The following is a 17,313-nucleotide window of genomic DNA, read 5'->3' as shown; positions in this document are numbered from 1 at the left end:
CAGAGCACTATAATCAAGGACAGCCACTCTACTACAAAACCATAGGCAGAACAAAGGAGAGGACCACTCATTTATAGAGGAAATGGGGAAATTGGGGAGGCTGTTAAAAACAAAAGGTCCGTTGGAGGAAACTGGGAGTATGAAATGTAGTGGCTTTTGATTGGCTGAGTTGACTGTCTCTCATTGGCTTGGCTCTCGGAGGTGGATGAAGAGGGCTTTCTTCCTCTTGCGGGAATAGTAAAGTGGTGACTAAGTAGTAGCCGAGAGCAAGGTCCTTCTCTTCCTAGTAAGTCTGCAATTGACAAGTGGCAGGGTGTTAGAGCTCCCCCTGCTGGCCTCTGCACTTTATTCTAAACGAAGTTTCCTTTTACCAATTTTCACAAGGGCTTTATATAAGATGTGGGGTAAGAAGGGGCACCTGGGTGGCTCAGTCAGTTGAATGTCTGACTTTGGCTCAGGTCACGATCTCAGGGGTTTGAGCCCCGCATTGGGCTGGCTGGCTGCTGTCAGCGTGGAACCGCTTCTGATCCTCTATTCCCCTCTCTCCCTGCCCCTCCCCCACTTGTCCTCTCTCCCTTTCTCTCTCAAAAATAAATAAAACACTAAAAAAACCAAAACGATGTGGGGATAGAAGTACATTGGGAGTAATCCAGCACTCCAATCAAATTAGTTATGCACACATAGTATAAATCCTACTCTTGTATATATAACCCAGAAAAATTTCCTCGCACAGGTCCATAGGGCCATGGATGAGGACGTTCCGTGCAGTGCTGTTTGCGTTAATGGGGAACTGGAATCCACTCGGGTGTCACTGGGAGCCTGGACAGTAAAATGTGGGGTTGGCATGCTATTGACTCCGACGGAGCAGTGAGATGGAAATAACTAGATCATGGGTTCCCAAATGTTCTTACTTCACGGCACACTTAGAATTTCAACAATTTTTCCATGGAACTCCTAGGCCAGAAGCAATGGCTAACGATTCTGTGTATTAAGTAGTTAGGTCCAAAGAGCTTAATATATATTTATGTCCTAATAACTTAGTAGCTATCTGAAGAAAGTAATGCACGTAAATTGAGGAGAAAATACTATTTCATTTCATTCTTAAATAACCGGAATAACTTACTAAGACAATGGTCGTGCCTGTTGGACACTGCCCAACTTCTCAAGCGTTGGCGTTGCATTGAACACTGCTGTCCTCCTTTTCTTTTTTTAAAGTTTATGTATTTTGAAAGAGAGAGAGAATGACCGGGGGAGAGGCAGAGAGAGAGGGAGAGAATTCCAAGCAGGCTCCGTGTTGTCAGCGCAGAGCCCGACATGGGGCTCTACCCCATGAACTGTTAGCTCACGACCTGAGTTGAAATCAAAAGTCAGACACTTAGCCAACTGAGCCACCCAGGTGCCCCGTTGTTGTTATTGTCCATTCTGCCTTGATTTCCCTGCAGTACTTGCCTCTCACTGCACGTGTTGACGGCACAGGTCTGCTCCAGAAAGGAATGTAGCACAATCTAATGTTGGAGCTATGAACTGCCTCGAATTAGCAGTTCACGTGGCACCGTTTTGGAACCACAAAAGTAGGTATACACATAACAATATGAATAAACCATAAAAACAGTGCCAAATTTTAAAAAGCACCAAAAAAGTAAGACCTAAGGGGCTCCGCTGAGTCTGTTCTTGTTAAAGTTTCAATGACCTGCCATCTTACTGGTAAACCAGGGGACAGGTTCCCACGCAGCATTTAGCCCTGGTGAGCCCCTCCCCTTCCAGAAAGTTCTTCCGTTGGCTTCCACCACACCCCTCTCTCATGATCTCTTCCTCATCTGTCTTTGACTTGTCCTTCCCAGTTCCCTTTGGGGCTTTCCATCTGTCCCACCCCGAGCCCTTTCTGACAAGCTAGTCCGCTCCTATGGGGAACTCATAACTCACAAATCATTGTCTTTGGTCCAGAGCTCTTTCCTGAGCTGGAGGCCGCTTATCCAACATCCTGTTCAATGTCTCCACAAGCACCTGAAACTTACCAGGTCCTGGCTAATCTCGCCATCTTCCCTGCCCCCCCAGCTGCTTCTCCTCCCATGTTTCCTAACTCAGGAAATGGAACCACGCTCCATCTGGTGGGGGCCTGCGGCTGATTGCATCAGTGGCCCAGTTCTTCACCCCTCCCTGCATCCACAGCCATGCCCTTGTCCCATCCCCACCACTTGACTTTGGGCCGTCCACGAGACTTTGGCGGGTGGCACAGAGGAGGAAGTGCGGCATGACAATTCTGAACCTAGGCCTTCAGAGGCCTCACAGATTTGCCCTTGCCCTCCTCTGCCCCTCTGCTTCCATGAGAAGAGCAGGCCTGGGGTACCCTGCTGGCCCCATGAAGAGAAGAATGAGAGACATGTGGAACCACTCCGCCCGAGCCCAGTCTAGATCAGCTGCCCCCAGGAGACCTGCTGATAAGTGAGGGAGACTACGAGATTATTGTTCTAAGTTTGAGCACCAAGTTTGAGGGTGCTTTGTTGTGCATCAACAGTTCCTAAACCAGAAACCTGGGCATTGCCTTTGACCCCTCCCCCTCTCAGTCCGCGTGGTTCCTGGAGCTTCCCCAACATCTCGTGACTCCATTTACTTGTCTCCATCATCAGCACCTCTGCCCTGCCTCAGGCTTCCTGCAACCACATTTTAATGGATTTTCCCTTCCTGCCTTTTGCCCCTATTCTCCACACACCATCCTCCTAATATGCAACTCTGATCACGTGACTTCCTTTCGGGGTTTGCTATGCCCTAAGGCTGAGGTAGCAGTTAGGGCCTGGATGAAGGAAGGAGCCTTGCTGGGGACTGTAGTTATCCTGGTCACTGCAGAGAGACCCCTCCGGGGCAGTTTCTGCTTTGTTCCGAAGTCTGTGCAGGGGCTCTTTAATCGGTTCCGTGCAGGGAGCCAGGTTCAAGTTTGGAGCAAAATAGGCAAAAGACTAGCTGTGCTCAGGCCACGGCAGCACTTCCCCAGGGTCCCCTGTAACCACCTCTACTACTCAGTGTGCTTTTTCAGGGCATCAACACAGAGGACAACCTGAGAGGCATCGACAGCTTGGAATTACGATTTCTGTCTTCATTCCTTGCTAATGGAGTAAGTTGTGGGTGTGCAGCTTCCAGATGTAGGCAAACGGCCTCTCGGACCTCCAGCCTTCTCTGGCCAGGGTGAAAAGGCTGTTGCATCAAAAGAAAGGATGAGTCACCAGAATGGGAGAGGCGCCACAGCCCATAGAGAGAGGCACCCCTGAACAAGACAAGGCCACCCTGTAAGAGAGCTTGAAAAGGAGCCAGTGGCCTTGGCCTTCATGAGATATTTGTGTTTTGCCACGGGCCTTCTCACAAGGCTGCTCAGAGAATTGGCTGGTTTAGTGGTTAAACATGCAGATTCTGGAATCAGACTTGCTGGCGTTGGGCCCAGCTCTGCCACTGATGTTGGGACCTTGGGCCAAGAGGAGCATCTGGGCTCCAAGCAGCTCAAGTTCAGTGAGAGAGACAGGCAGGTAATCAATCAGGCCATCGCAAAAAGTATGAGAGGGGCTCTGATGGGCTGGGAAGCCCCTGGGAGAGGGAAGAAGTCAGTCCTAGGAATGAGAATGACACAGCCAGGTGGAGCACGGGGAAGAGAAGGTGTCCTCAGCTCTAGGGGGGAAGGGAGTGGGTCTGATTTTATTTCTCATGCCTCCTTCACCACATCTGGCACACATTAGAATATCAAAATCAGCTGACCACAGGTGTGAATGAGCCTTTCTGTAGGGAGCATCCACAGCTCAGATTTTAAATAGACGTTGGGGGGGGGGGTGCCTGGGTGAATGTCTGATCTTGTGGTTCCTGGGTTCCAGCCCTGCATCGGGCTCTGTGCTGACAGCTCGAGCCTGGAGCCTGCTTCCGATTCTGTGTCTCCCTCTCTCTCTGCCCCTCCCTTGCTGGTGCTCTGTCTCTCACTCTCTCAAAAATAAGTAAAAAAAAATTTAAAAGAACATTTAAACACAGAGGTGGGATGTGGCACATGTCAGAGCGGGGTAACCATTCAGATCTGCTGGGACATGACAGGGCCCGTGGATCCCAGTGCCTGCAGCCCCAGGGGACGTTTCTCTGTGACCTCTGTGTCACCACCATGAGTGGACAGTCGCCTTAGTACCCAAGAGACAGCCACAGAAGTCTCCAGGGCCACTAGAGAGACAGGCAGGGACAATCCAGCTTAAAGGCGGAACCTCTGGTCCAGACGTCCTCCGCGGGAAGCCAGGCGGCGTTAGGGCAAGGCCTCTGCGGAGAGCACACGTGGATGGGGAGGAGGCCGGAGGAGGGTTGGAAGGGAGAAGGTGGCGCAGGGGGTACCGGTATGTTGCCCAGGTGCGAAGCCCGAGGACCCGGCAGGACGCGCGTCCCTGCACCGTCTCCCCGCAGGCGGCGCCAGAGCGCTAGCCCGCGGGTGACTCGGGTCCTGGAGTCCGGCCGGGCGGGGCGAGGGGCGGGCCCGGCGTCTCGGGGCGCTGGAGCGCGGCGACACTCACGCCGCGGGAAGGACGGACGGACGGACGCGCCGCCGGCCCCTCCGCAGCCATGGCCGAGCGCGCCGCCCGCCGCTGCTGCCTCGGCTGGGACTTCAGCACGCAGCAGGTACCGTCGCGGGCCCCAGGGCCGGGCCGGGCGGGACGGGGCGGGCCGCCTCCTCCGCGACGCCGGGCCGGGCTGGCGGGACCCGGGCGCGGGGAACCCTGGGGCCGAGCCGCGGGCGCGCTTCCCTCTCGGGTTCCCCCGGGGGATCGGCGTCCCCTCCACCGAGACGCCTTACCCGTGCCGCCCGCCCTCAAGATGCGACCGCGACCCGGCCTGGACCCCGGCCCTCCCGGAAACGGCGGGCGCCCCCGCCTCCCAACCCCGGCGGGATCCCGCGGGCGCGTAGCGGGAAGCGCGCAGCGCGGCCGGGGTCCCGGAGGGGGCTCGCGCGTCGGTGCGGGCGCCCGAGTGACAGGGACCCGAGGGAACTCGGCCGCCTAAGACTCGAGAACACGCAAACGGGTAGACAGGCACACAGGCATAACCAGTGACCTGGAACCGGATCACCGCCTGAAACTTGTTTCAGTGGAGTGGGCACGCTCTACACATGAACTTTGTTCCTCCCGTGGTTGACCCCGGCGTGTCCGGGTCGGCGTACCCAGCGCTGCTGGCCCGAGGACGGGTTGTGCCGCTCCCAGGGCTCTGCAGATGGGCGAGCGGAGTCAAAAGGTGCCTTCAGACTGGGCGTGGGGTGCCAGGGGGCTCCTTTGCTGTGGCAAATTCTATACACCATTTTAAAAAATCCCTTCCAGGTGAAAGTTGTTGCTGTTGATGCAGAGCTGAATGTGTTCTACGAGGACAGTGCGCACTTTGACAGAGACCTTCTAGAATTCGGGTATGTACCCAGTGGATGTGTGGCGGAGGGTTGGTTTTGGGGTCCTCCCTCCACCTTTTATATTCATGAGCCACACTGTTCTGGTGTGAGATTGTGATTTGTAAAAAATACGTGTTTGGTCATTTAGATGGTCAAAATATATTTCTCCTGTGCCTTTGGTCTGCATCCACAGTTCCTGGCTCACAGCTCCTAAACCTCCTGGAAATTCCTAAGGGTTGAGAGGCATAAAGGTGTCTTTTGTTACATTAATGAAGATGACTTTTGGACCCCACCCAGGGGCTGGGGCTGGTTGCCAAGAAGACAATCTTTAGATTGTCTTTAGAGGGTTGGAATTTTCAGCCAGAGGTTCAATGGCCAATGGCCAATGGCCACAATGGCCAATGACTTAGTCATTGACCTTGTAATGACTTTGTAATGAAGTCTTAATAAGAACCCAAAAGGACTGGGTTCAGAGAGCTTCTGGATTGGTTGACAAGTGGAGATTGGGCAGAGTGGAGTGCCTGGAAAGGTTATGGAAGCTCGGTGCCCTTTCCCCATACCTCGCCCTATGTTATCTCTTCATCTGTCCTTTATCACGTCCTTTAATTTCCCTGACTTCTGTGAGCTGCTCAAGCACATTAAAAGAACCTAAGGTCATTGGAACCCCCCATCTGTAGCTGTTTGGTCAGAAGGTAATAGCCTGGGGCCTGGGCCTGGCATCTGAAGTGGGTGGGGAGGGCAGTCCTGTAGGACTGAACCCTTAACCTGCGGAAGCTGATCATCTCAGACCATCTGCTGGTGTCTGAGAATTGTTTGGTGTTGTGTGTAGGGGACCCCCATCCCCTCCCAACCCCCGCCACGTTAGAATTGAGTCCAAGAACCTGAGAGTTGGTATCTGTAGATCTGGCTTCATCAAACTGCAGGAGTCTTGGTAGGCCTCTCAGCGTCTTGTGTGTGTGTTCCTGGAATGAGTTTTCCTCCATTCCTTCCCAATTCCGTGCACTCATTAACCATGCATGCAGTAGGTATCAGTTGAGACTTACTTCGTGTCAGGCACCGTGCTGGGTACTGGGATTTGATGGTGAACCAAACAGAGACGTGGTGCTTACTCTCCCAGAGCTTCCCGTTGAGTAGGGGAGACTGATATCAATCAAAGAATCTCACAGAAGAGTATTTAGTTATAAACTCAGAGAACGCTATTAAAGGAAAGGGACTTACTTCTCCAAATGTTTATTATAAAGGAATGTGACCCAGACTTGGAGGGGGGGTGGTCAGGGAGGGTCCCTAAGGATGTAGTGCTTGAGCCAAGGTCTGGGTGAGTGGGGTTAGCCAGGTGATGGAAGGGAGGCAGCATTCCAGGCAGAAGGAACGGTGCGTGCAAAGGCCCTGTAGCAAGAAAGAGCACTGCTTATTCAGGGAATTGAAGAAGGCCAGTGTGGCTGGGGAATAGAGAGGGAGGTAGAGGCTGTGCCCAGCTACATAAACCTTGGTACACAGTTTGTGTTTATCCTAAAAGCCGTGGACGGCCACTGAAGGGCCATAGGGATGGGGGTAAGGCGTGACCTGGTTGTATTTGTGTTTTGAAAAGATCTGAGTGCAATGGGAGAGGAGTTGGGTATTGGTCAGAGTACATGCTGAGAGACCATTGAGGTTTCTCCAGATCTTCTGGATGGGAAATGATAGTGTCTTGGAGGAGAGGGCTGGGTGGTAAAATTGACAGGGCTTGGTGCAGGGTTGAATGTGAGATGTGAAGGTGAGGTTTCTGGCTGGCCTTCTGGATGGTTGGTAGACTGTGGAAGAGAACTGATCTGGGGGAGGAAGATGATGAGTTTGGCTGTTGTGAAAATTTGGTAGGGCTACCAGAACAAAATGCCCCAGACTGTGCGTCTTAAGCAACAGAAGTTAATTTTCCTTCGGTTCTGGAGCCTGGACGTGTGAGGTCGAGGTGCCGGCACGGTTAGTTTCCTCCGAGGCCTCTCTCCTGGGTTTGCAGATGATGGCTACCTTCTTGCTGCCTGTCACATGGTCGTCCTCTGCCTGTGCATCCCTGGTGTCTCCACTGTGTTTGTGTCCCAGTGTGCTTTTATAAGGACACCAGTCATGCAGGATTAGGGTCCACCCTAATAATGTAATTGCAAGTTAATTGCCTTTTTCAAGGCTCTTTGTCCAAATGCAGTCATGTTCCGAGGTACTGGGGGTTAGGACTTCAACACGGGAATTTGGGGGGGGGGCGATAATTCAGTCCATAACAGCTGTGGACTTGTTGATTCTGAGGTGGCTCTGAGAGGTCCTGGTGGACGTGTTCCTCCACGACTATTTTATTTTTTATTATTTTTTGAAGGATTGTTTATTTGGGGAGAGAGAGAGTGCACGCATGCCTGCTGGGGAGGGGCAAAGAGAGAGGGGAAGGGAGAACCCCAAGCAGGCTCCACCCTGTCAGCGCAGGGTTGGGGGCGAACCCCGGGCGATCATGACATGAGCCGAAATCAGAGTGGAATGCTTAACCAACCGAGCCACCCAGGCGCCCCTCCACAACTGTTTAGATATCATTTCCAGGGCGCCTGGCTGGCTCAGTCGGTGGAGCGTGCAACTCTGGAACTCGGGGTTGTGAGTTTGAGCTCGGCATTGGGTGTAGAGATTACTTAGAAATAAAATCTTTAGGGGCCCCTGGGGGGCTCAGTCCGTTAAGTGTCGGACTCTGAGTTCGTGCTGCTGGACTCTGCCCTGGCGGTGTGCCGCATGCTTGGGGTGCTCTCCCTCTCCCCTCCCCTGTTCATGTGTGCTCTCTCTCTCTCAAAATAAATAGACATTAGAGTAAAAGATATCACTTCCCTGCTGGCTCTTGGTGCAGCACCCACTGCTGATCACGTTGTGTTACCATCTCTCCTTCCCCCTTAGCTGATGTGCCTCCTTTGAGCTGCGGTTGGAAACCGTCTTGCGTTTGTATTATTTTCTATCACTACAGGCCACATGTGTTTGAGTTTTGGTAGCTTGTGTCTTTCAGGGCATTGGTCCATTTCATCTAAGCTATAAAATGTGTGGCCATAGAGATCTTCATACTATTCCTTTCTTTTCCTCGGATGTCTATGGGATCAGTAGTGATGACCCTGCTGTCATTCTGATATTGATGATTTGTGTCTTCTCTCTTTTTGTCTCGGTGTGCCTGGCTAGAGGTTCATCGCGTTAATGATCTTTTTGAAAAGGCAGCTTTTGGTTTTGTTGATTTTTCTCTACTGTTTTCCTCTTTCCATTTTTCACTGATTTGTGCTGTCACATTTTAGGGTTTCTTTTCTTCTGCTGGCTGTCAGCTTACGTTGCTTTTCTTTCTCTAGTTTCCTGAAGTGGAAGCTTAGATTTTTAATCTTAGCTTTTCTTTTCTAAATATTTGCATTTAATGCTATAAATTTCCCTCTAAGAATTCCTTTTGCTGTATTCCACAGACTTTGATGTTATATTTTCATTTTTATTTGGTTCAAAATAGATATTTTTTAATGTTTATTTTTGAGAGAGAAAGAGAGAGCGCGAGCAGGGAAGGGGCAGAGAGAGAGGGAGACACAGAATCCGAAGCAGGCTCCGGGCTCTGAGCTGTCAGCACAGAGCCCGACGCGGGGCTCGAACTCACAAACCACGAGATCATGACGTGAGCCGAAGTCAGATGCTCAACCGACTGAGCCACCCAGGCGCCCCTCAGAATATTTTTTTAGTTTCTCTTGAGACTTCTTTGATTTGTGTGTTATTTAGAAGGATGTTGTTTCACCTCCAGGTCTTCCAGCTGTCTTTATGGTCTGGATTCCATATGACGGTATGAAAACAGAAGTCATTTGATTTCCATTCTTTCAAGTTTTTAAATTCTACCTCACTCTGTCTTCAACTCAATGAGTCAATCAGTCCCCTCCATTAGAAAAAAAAAAAAAAGCTACCCATACCCAAAATACAGTATTGCTTTTTTTATCCAGGTACATTTTTAAGATCTTTCAAAGCAGATATATACAGATCTGCTTCATTCCTCCTCCACTGTTTTTTTTTAATTTTTATAATTTTATTGAGATATAACTTATGATAAATTGCATATGTATAATGTATACAGCTTTATAAGTTTTGACATAGATGTTCCTTTATAAAACTATCACCAGAATCAAGATAATGAACATTTCCATCCCCCAAAAGTTTTCTCGTGCCCCTTTGAGTTTATTCCTCTTCCCCAGCCCCAACCCCTGGCAACCACTGATAAGTTTTCTATCACTATGGATTCGTTTCCACTTTCTAGAATTTTAGATAAAGGGAATCATAATAATAGACTCTTTTTTATCTGACTTTTATTTTATTTTTTTAAGTAGTCTTCATGCCCAGCATGGAGCCCAATGTGGGGCTTGAACTCACGACCCTGAGATCAAGATCTGAGCCGAGATTAAGAGTCGACACTTAACCCTGAGCCACTCGGGTGCCCCGTCTTTTTGGTCTGACTTTTAAAACTCCGTATATTTGTTTTGAGATTCATCGAGGTTGTTACGTGTATCAATAGTTTGTTCTTTTTTTTTTTTTTAAGGTTATTTATTTTGAGAGAGAGCAGAGGAGAGACAGAGAGAGAGGGAGAGAGAGAATCCCAAGCTGCAGCGCAGAGCCCAACCTGGGGCTTAATCTCATGAACTGTTGAGATCATGACCTGAATTGAAATCAAGAGTTGGACATTCAACTGACTGAGCCACCCAGGTGCCCTGCTCTTCCTTTAAAAAACAAACAAACGAGCAAAAGACAACAAAAAAACCCACAAAAACATTTTTTTTTAACATTTATTTACTTGTGAGAGACAGAGTCAGAGCTTGAGCAGGGGAAGAACAGAGAGAGAGAGAGGGAGACACAGAATGCGAAGCAGGCTCCGGGCTCTGAGCTGTCAGCACAGAGCCCGATATGGGGCTTGAACCCATGAACCGTGGGATCATGATCTGAGCTGAAGTCAGACACTCAACTGACTGAGCCACCCAGGTGCCCCTTCCTTTTTCTTTTTCTTTTTCTTTTTCTTTTTCTTTTTCTTTTTCTTTTTCTTTTTCTCTTTCTCTTTCTCTCTTTCTCTTTTTCTTTCTCTTTCTCTTTCTTTTTCTTTTTCTTTTTCTTTTTCTCTTTCTCTTTCTCTTTCTCTTTCTTTTTCTCTTTCTCTTTTTCTCTTTCTCTTTCTTTTTTTTCTTTTTCTTTTTTTTCTGTTTCTCTTTCTTTTTCTTCTTTCTTTCTTTCTTTCTTTCTTTCTTTCTTTCTTTTTTTTAAAGATCATTTATTTATTTTGAGAGGAGAGAGCATGCATGCAGGAGGCACAAACAGAGAGGGAAAGATAGAATCCCAAGCAGACTCAGCGCTGTCAGCACAGAGCCTCACACGGGGCTCTAGCTTAAGAACTATGAGATCGTGACCCGCCGAAATCAAGAGTCGGACACTTAACCGACTGAACCACCCAGGCACCCCAGTAGTTTGTTCTTTTTATTGCTTGGTGGACCACAGTTGGCTTATCCATTCATTTGATGAGGGATATTTGGATTGTTTCCAGTTTTTTGTTATTATCAATAAAGAGGCTGTGAAACTCACACACAAGTCTTGGTGTCAGCATAAGCTTTCATTTGTCTTAGAAATGAAATACTCAGGAATGGTTACGTTGTAGGGTAGGTTTTAAAACTGTCAAATTCTTTTCCAAAGCGGTTGTTTTAATACAGTTATTTTGTTAATAGGCATTGCAGGTACTTGGTACATAATTTGAAAGAAAAGGCGTGTAGTGACAAGTCTCAATTTTTCTGAATCTCATCTGTCCCTCCTGGCCTCCTCGACAGAGAACTTTCATTGGTTTTTGTGTATCTTTCCAGTGTTTTATATCAAAATATAAGCAGATGTCAGTATTTTCATTGTCTCCCTTGTTTCCGGATAAAAAAGTACAGTACATGCCATTCTGTACTTTGCTTTCTTCGTTTCACAATAATTTGCCTGTGTTTCCACATCAGTACATAGAGCTTCTGTGTTCTTTTTTATAGGATGCATAGTATTCCATTGTGTAGATAGACCTGAAGGACCTTAGGTTTTTGCAGTGAAAAGTGAGTTACCTTACAGACATGTGCCGGTGTATCTGCAGGATAAAAGTTTGGAAATCGATTGCTGGATCAAAGAGCAAATAGATGTATGATTTTGGAAGATGTGGCCAGATTGCCTCCCATAGGGATTGTATGGATTTGTACCCCACCAACAATGCGTGAGAGTGCGTTTCCCACAGCACCTAAATGCGGTGTGGTTGTTAAAGAGTTTTAGTTCTGTGCCAATCAGAGAGGTGAAAGTAGTCCCTCTATGTGGATTTACTTTGCATTTCTCTTATTATGCATGAAGGTGACATCTTTTCATATGTTGAAGGGCTAGTTGAATTTTTTTTTTTCTGTGAAGTTTTTTATGACTTTTGCCCATTTTTCTGATGGATTGATTATTTCTAGGAGCTCTTCAAATGTTAGAGGAACGATCTCCTCGTTAAATGAGTTGCAAATAGGTTCCCCAGATTTTTGTTTGTTTTGATTTGTGAATGGGTCGTGGCCACACATGGGCTTTTGTTTCCTGTGCCACCGAACTTCTCAGTCTTTTCCTGTTGCTTCTAGATGTTGAGTCAGAGTTTCAAAGGCCTTCCTCATTCCGAGATTGTGAAGGAATTCACCGCTGTTCTCTTCTTCTGGTTCTTGCAAGATTCAGTTTTATATAAAAATATTTGGAGTTTATCTAAGTACATGGCATGCCATTTATTTCCAGCTTCAGTCTTTTCCCGATGACTCTCCAGTGGTTTTGACACCATTTTTTTGAAGTCTGTGTTTACCTCACGGATTTGAGATGCCAACTTTATATGCTAATTTCTGTGTGTGTTTAGGTCTTTTTCTGAGTGTTTTCTTTTGGCCCATTGATTGGTGGGTCTGTTCATGAGCTAGTAACATGTTGTTTTAGTTATTCTAGCTTTACAATATGATTTAATATCTGGAATTGTTGGTCCCCTTTGATTGTTCTTCATTCTCAGTTTCCACGGCCATTCTTTCTTGTTCTTTCCCCCCCCCCCACCTTAATTTTAGATAGAGAATCTTAAGCAGGTTCCATGCTCAGCACAGAGTCCAACATGGGGCTCACTCCCATGACCCTGGGATCATGACATGAGCTGAAATCAAGAGCTAGATGCTCCACTGACTGAGCCACTCAGGTACCCCTCCTGTTCTTTTTTGATAATGTACTCTAGAATCAGCTTTTAAGGCTCCAGAAAGCAAAATTGTTAATATTTTTATTGAGATCATATTACATTTATAAGTTAACTTGCAGAGAATTGACAGCTTTGTGAGATTGAGTCTTCCTAGCTAAGTGCACGTTTTGTCTTTCCATTTGTCTGGGGCTTCTTTTGAATACTTCACATGTATTTTCTTTTGTTGATTTATTTATTTTGAAAGGGAGAGAGAGAGAGAGAGTGAGAGAGAGAGAAGAGGTCGGGGAGGGGCAGAGAGAGAATCCCAAGCAGACTCTGCCCTGTCAGTGCAGATCCCAATGCGGGACTCAAACCCACAAACTACAAGATCATGAACCCGAGCCGAAATCGGATGCCCAACCAACTGACCCACCAAGGCGCCCCTACTTCTCGTGTGTTTTAATATATTTGACATGTGGATTGTGCATGTTGGGATATATTGCAGAAAAGACCATTATTCCCTAGGCCCTTTGCAATGTGACTTGGTACCTCCTTCAGTCAAGAGATGGAGTCGTTTCCTGACCTGTTGATTTTAACCAATAGAGAATGTGAAGGAAGTACCATTGTGCCAGTTCTAAACCTAAGTCTCAAGAAGGCCTTGCTGACTTCTGCTCTCATTCTTGGGACCCTGTCTAGCCCCCACGTGACCAAACTCAGGCCAGCCTGGTGGAGAATGAGAGACACGTGGCTGAATCGCCCCCAGATCCCAGCCAGGAGAAGGGGCAGCCAGTCTCCAGAAACGGAGCCCTGTGGCTACTCACACCCGACCCCAGATGCATGGGTGAGCCCGGCCGAGCCCAGCCCGGTGACCGACAGAACTGTGAGCTAAATGAGCTCGGTAGTTTCAGATCACTTAGTTGTGAAGTGGTTTGTGACAAGGCAAAACCACCTGGTACATATAATTGTAAACTTATTTCTAACTGTCGTATCTTTTTACTAATGCGCATGAGGAATTTTGTAGCAGAGACTGACCAGCGATCTACTAGACTTATTTCCTTCTCCTCCTGGGTCTACTCCTGTCTTCCTGGCAGTTATGTTCAGCTGTGTGACTTGAGTCCTAACTGGGAGAAGGTCAACAGGCCTGTCTGTAAGACCTAATCCATACAGCCCCCACCGCGATCCTCTGCCCTGTTCCTTCCTCGGCTCTGTGGCTGGATGCGAGTGGCCAGGGCGGCTTGGAAACCAGTTGGAAGATGAGAGTTGCTGTCGTCCTCCTGGGTCCCTGAATAACTGCAGGGGACAGAGCCCCCTCCTCGTCCCTATCATGCCACTGATTATCCTTTACAGGAGTGAGAAGCAAACTTCCTCTGTATCAAGCCATGGAAATTTTGTTTTTTTCCGGAACTAATACAGAGAATCCCTCATCACAGCCTTAAAAAAGAAAGAAAGAATGAGAGAAAGAAAGAAAGGAAGAAAGAAAGAAAGGAGAAGAAAAGCTCTTGTGACAGAATTCACATACCAAAGAATTCACTCTTCAAATGTACAAAGGGCGCCTTGGTGGCTCAGTTGGTTGGGCGACCGATGTCAGCTCAGGTCCTGATCTCTCAGTTTGTGAGTTCGAGCTCCGCGTCGGGGGTCTATGCTGGCAGCTCGGAGCCTGGAGCCTGCTTTGGGTTCTGTGTCTCCTCTCTCTACCCCTCCCATGCTCATTCTCTGTGTGTCTCTGTCTCTTAATAATAAATAGACATTAAAAAAAATTAAAATAAATAAATAAAATGTACAATTCAGGGGGCAGCTGGGTGGCTCGGTCAGTTAAGCGTCCAACTCTTGATCTCAGGGTCGTGAGTTCAAGCTCCGCCTTGGGCTCCATGCTAAGCGTGGAGCCTACTTAAGAAAGAAAGAAATAAATGAAATGTCCAGTGCAGTGGTTTTCAATACATTCACAGAACTATGTAACAGTGTCCACTCTTTAATTTTAGAACGTTTTCATCACCTAAGAAAGAAGCCCTGTATCCATTAGCTGTCACTCCCTATCTCTCCTCCTACAGTCCTGGCAACCAGTCTACTCTGTCTCTATGGGTTTGCCTATTCTGAACATTCCTTATAAAGGAATTTATGTAATGTGCGATTTTTTTTAACAAGTTTTTTTTTTTTTAAGTTTATTTATTTTTGACAGAGAGAGAGAGACAGAGCATGAGTTGGGGAGGGGCAGAGAGGAAGACACAGAATCGGAGGCAGGCTCCGGGCTCCGAGCTGTCAGCACAGAGCCTGATGTGGGGCTTGAACTCATAGACCGCGAGATCATGACCCGAGCCGAAGTCAGATGCTCAACCGACAGAGCCACCCAGGAGCCCCAACAAGTTTCTTTTTTTTTTTTTTTTAAAGTTTATTTATTTTGAGAAAGAGTCAGAGAGCATCAGCGAGTGAGGGGGACAGAGAGGGGGGGAGAGAGAAACCCAAGCAGGCTCTACACTGTCAGCTCAGAGCCCGACGTGTGGCTCAATCTCATGAAGCATGACATCATGGCCTGAGCCGTCATCGCTTCACTGACTGAGCCACCTGAGCGCCCTTTTTGTCTATGGGAAAGTCTGCTCTTTTTCACTTTTTTCCCTAACGGTATCTTTTTAAAAATATCAGTATTATTGAGTATAACTTGTGTACAAAAAAGGGCATCCATTAAAATGTACAATCTCAATGCCTTTTGATAGAGGCAGACCTATAGCTGTGAAAGTACCACCAAAGTCAAGATACAGACCATCTGCATCACTCCTAAGATTCTTTGTGCCCCTTTGCATTCTATCCTTTCCTCCCCGACTGGACTTGGGAAACCACTACAACAGGTGGATTTGCATTTTCTAGCAAGTTATATAAATGGCATCATGTAATATGTACTCTTTTTGTCTGGCTTCCTTCACTCGGCACGATCATTGGAGATTCATCTCCCTGCCGGTGTGTGTAACACACGCACCACAATTTATCCATTCACTTGCTTAGGGATACCTAAGCTGACTCCAGTTTTCTACTGTTACAAATAAGGCTGCGATGAAACCTTGTATACAAACCTGTCAGTGAACGTATACTTTCGTTTCTCTTGGCTGGTAATTAGGCGTAGAATGTCCGGATCACATGGTTATCTAATAGTATCTTGGTATGGATTTGGAGCCTGTTTTCGTTTTGAGTTTTTTTTTTTTTTCTAAACTCATAGTTGAAAGGGTTGGGTTTTGGAGAGGGGCCCAGGCAGCTAACTCTCCAGGCTTGCAATCCAAGGACTCCCTGGTCTGAGAGCCAAGAAGTTCTCCCGCAGACCCAGCACTTCTGTAGCACATGCCTACCCCAGTGGGCTTGGGAGGGTTTTAATCCAGCCCTGCGCCCGCTAGTTCCCTCGTGGCCACAGTGCCAAGTGACGCCATGCCTGCCTTCCAGGGTGAGTCCTTCCTCTTTAGAAGGCATATTTTTGCTGGTGTCTTCTGAGAATCGTCACCACTGAGCAATTGCTAGGACTTCTCTTTCCATCTTGCGAGCACTGTTCAGTCTTGCTCAGTTTAGAGTTCCCATCGAGGTTGGGGAAAGGGCATTTCTTCTTCCATTGGAGGGATCCGGGGTCTGCCCCCCACTGCGCCCCTGCCCAAGGCTCTGCCAACACTCTGTCTTATTCTCCTTGTAGGACTCAGGGTGGAGTTCACGTTCACGAGGATGGGCTGACAGTGACATCTCCAGTCCTGATGTGGGTCCAGGTAAGCATAGGGATCCCTGACCTTCTCCTGTCCCCAGCCTGTCTCACTGGCAGACTTGCTGATTTACTGGGAAGCCCTCTGTTGAGACCAGGTCCTCACTGGGAAATGGAGTCTGCATGGTTCCTAAGGCTAGACTCAGCCTCAACTGGTCCTCTTGAGCCAAGAGGACACGCACAGGGCTTGTAGGTCTGGTGCTGAGAACTTGCAAGTCCTACCAGTGAGTAAGCATCTTCAGAATGCCGCCTTCCCAAACCTTTGCCAAACACTCTGCAGGCAGGCCCTGTGGCCTCCCTTTTACCCCGAGATCCAGACACAGCACTGGTGTCTTCGTGCTCAGCCCCCAGAATCCTCAGCTCTTGAAGCAGGGGAACTTCTCAACGGTGGCTTATGACCTGACCAGTCAGGTTCCGCTGGACCCCAAGACAGGCCTGCCTGTTCAGGACCAACAAGAAAGGAAGATACCTGTAGCCAAATATGGGCGACCCGTGAAGCCACAGGACCAGGGGTATGGCCAGTACAGACCAGCATAATAGGGCTGGAGTCTGCCTCAGGGGTCCCAAGACCCTACAACTGGGAGCCAGCTAAAGGCCGTCCTTAATGTGTCCACCAAAGCTTGTTCAGGCCTCCAACACTGGTCTAAGCAATTAATTCCCTATACTAAATTCTTTCTGTTAGGACGATTGGTGTGATTTTTAAACATTTTATCAACTTGACCCTGACTCATACTGGAGGATTGGGGTAAAGGACAGATTTCCACCAGACAGGCCAGCCAGAATGTACTTCTTAGGGCTGAGCCCCAGACCAAGGGACGGTGGGCGTGACAGGCAAGGGTCGATCTAGAGGTTCTACTGATAATGCCGGGGGCTTGTGATAAGCCAAGGCTTTAACTTGGGGTAGTGAGCACTGGATAGAGAGCCAGGCTTGGGGGTGGGGCCACGTGATTTCTAATCGTGAGCAGGCCCGTCAGGATTGGACCTGTTCTGGCTTCGCCAATCCCCGCTCCAGGGGTGCCCCAC

The 17,313-nt window shown here is 48.3% G+C and overlaps 1 protein-coding gene across 4 annotated transcripts in view; it reads left to right on the top strand.

Annotated features, from left to right (window-relative positions):
- The first annotated feature begins 4,549 nt into the window (after nt 1-4,549).
- Nucleotides 4,550-17,313, top strand: part of XYLB (xylulokinase) — a 56,632-nt gene continuing 43,868 nt past the window's right edge. For all 4 annotated transcript variants that reach the window (XM_042957036.1, XM_042957034.1, XM_042957035.1 and 1 more), the window contains exons 1-3: nt 4,550-4,632; nt 5,325-5,407; nt 16,228-16,297. In XM_042957036.1, the coding sequence (XP_042812970.1) occupies nt 4,576-4,632; nt 5,325-5,407; nt 16,228-16,297 (210 nt within the window). In that variant the 5' untranslated portion in view covers nt 4,550-4,575. The remainder of the gene's footprint in view (nt 4,633-5,324; nt 5,408-16,227; nt 16,298-17,313) is intronic.

The sequence above is a fragment of the Panthera tigris genome, chromosome C2 (assembly GCF_018350195.1).
Source record: "Panthera tigris isolate Pti1 chromosome C2, P.tigris_Pti1_mat1.1, whole genome shotgun sequence".
Lineage (NCBI taxonomy): Eukaryota > Metazoa > Chordata > Mammalia > Carnivora > Felidae > Panthera > Panthera tigris.
Note: the sequence above shows the minus strand (reverse complement) of the source record. Positions and strands in the feature narration are given on the sequence as shown.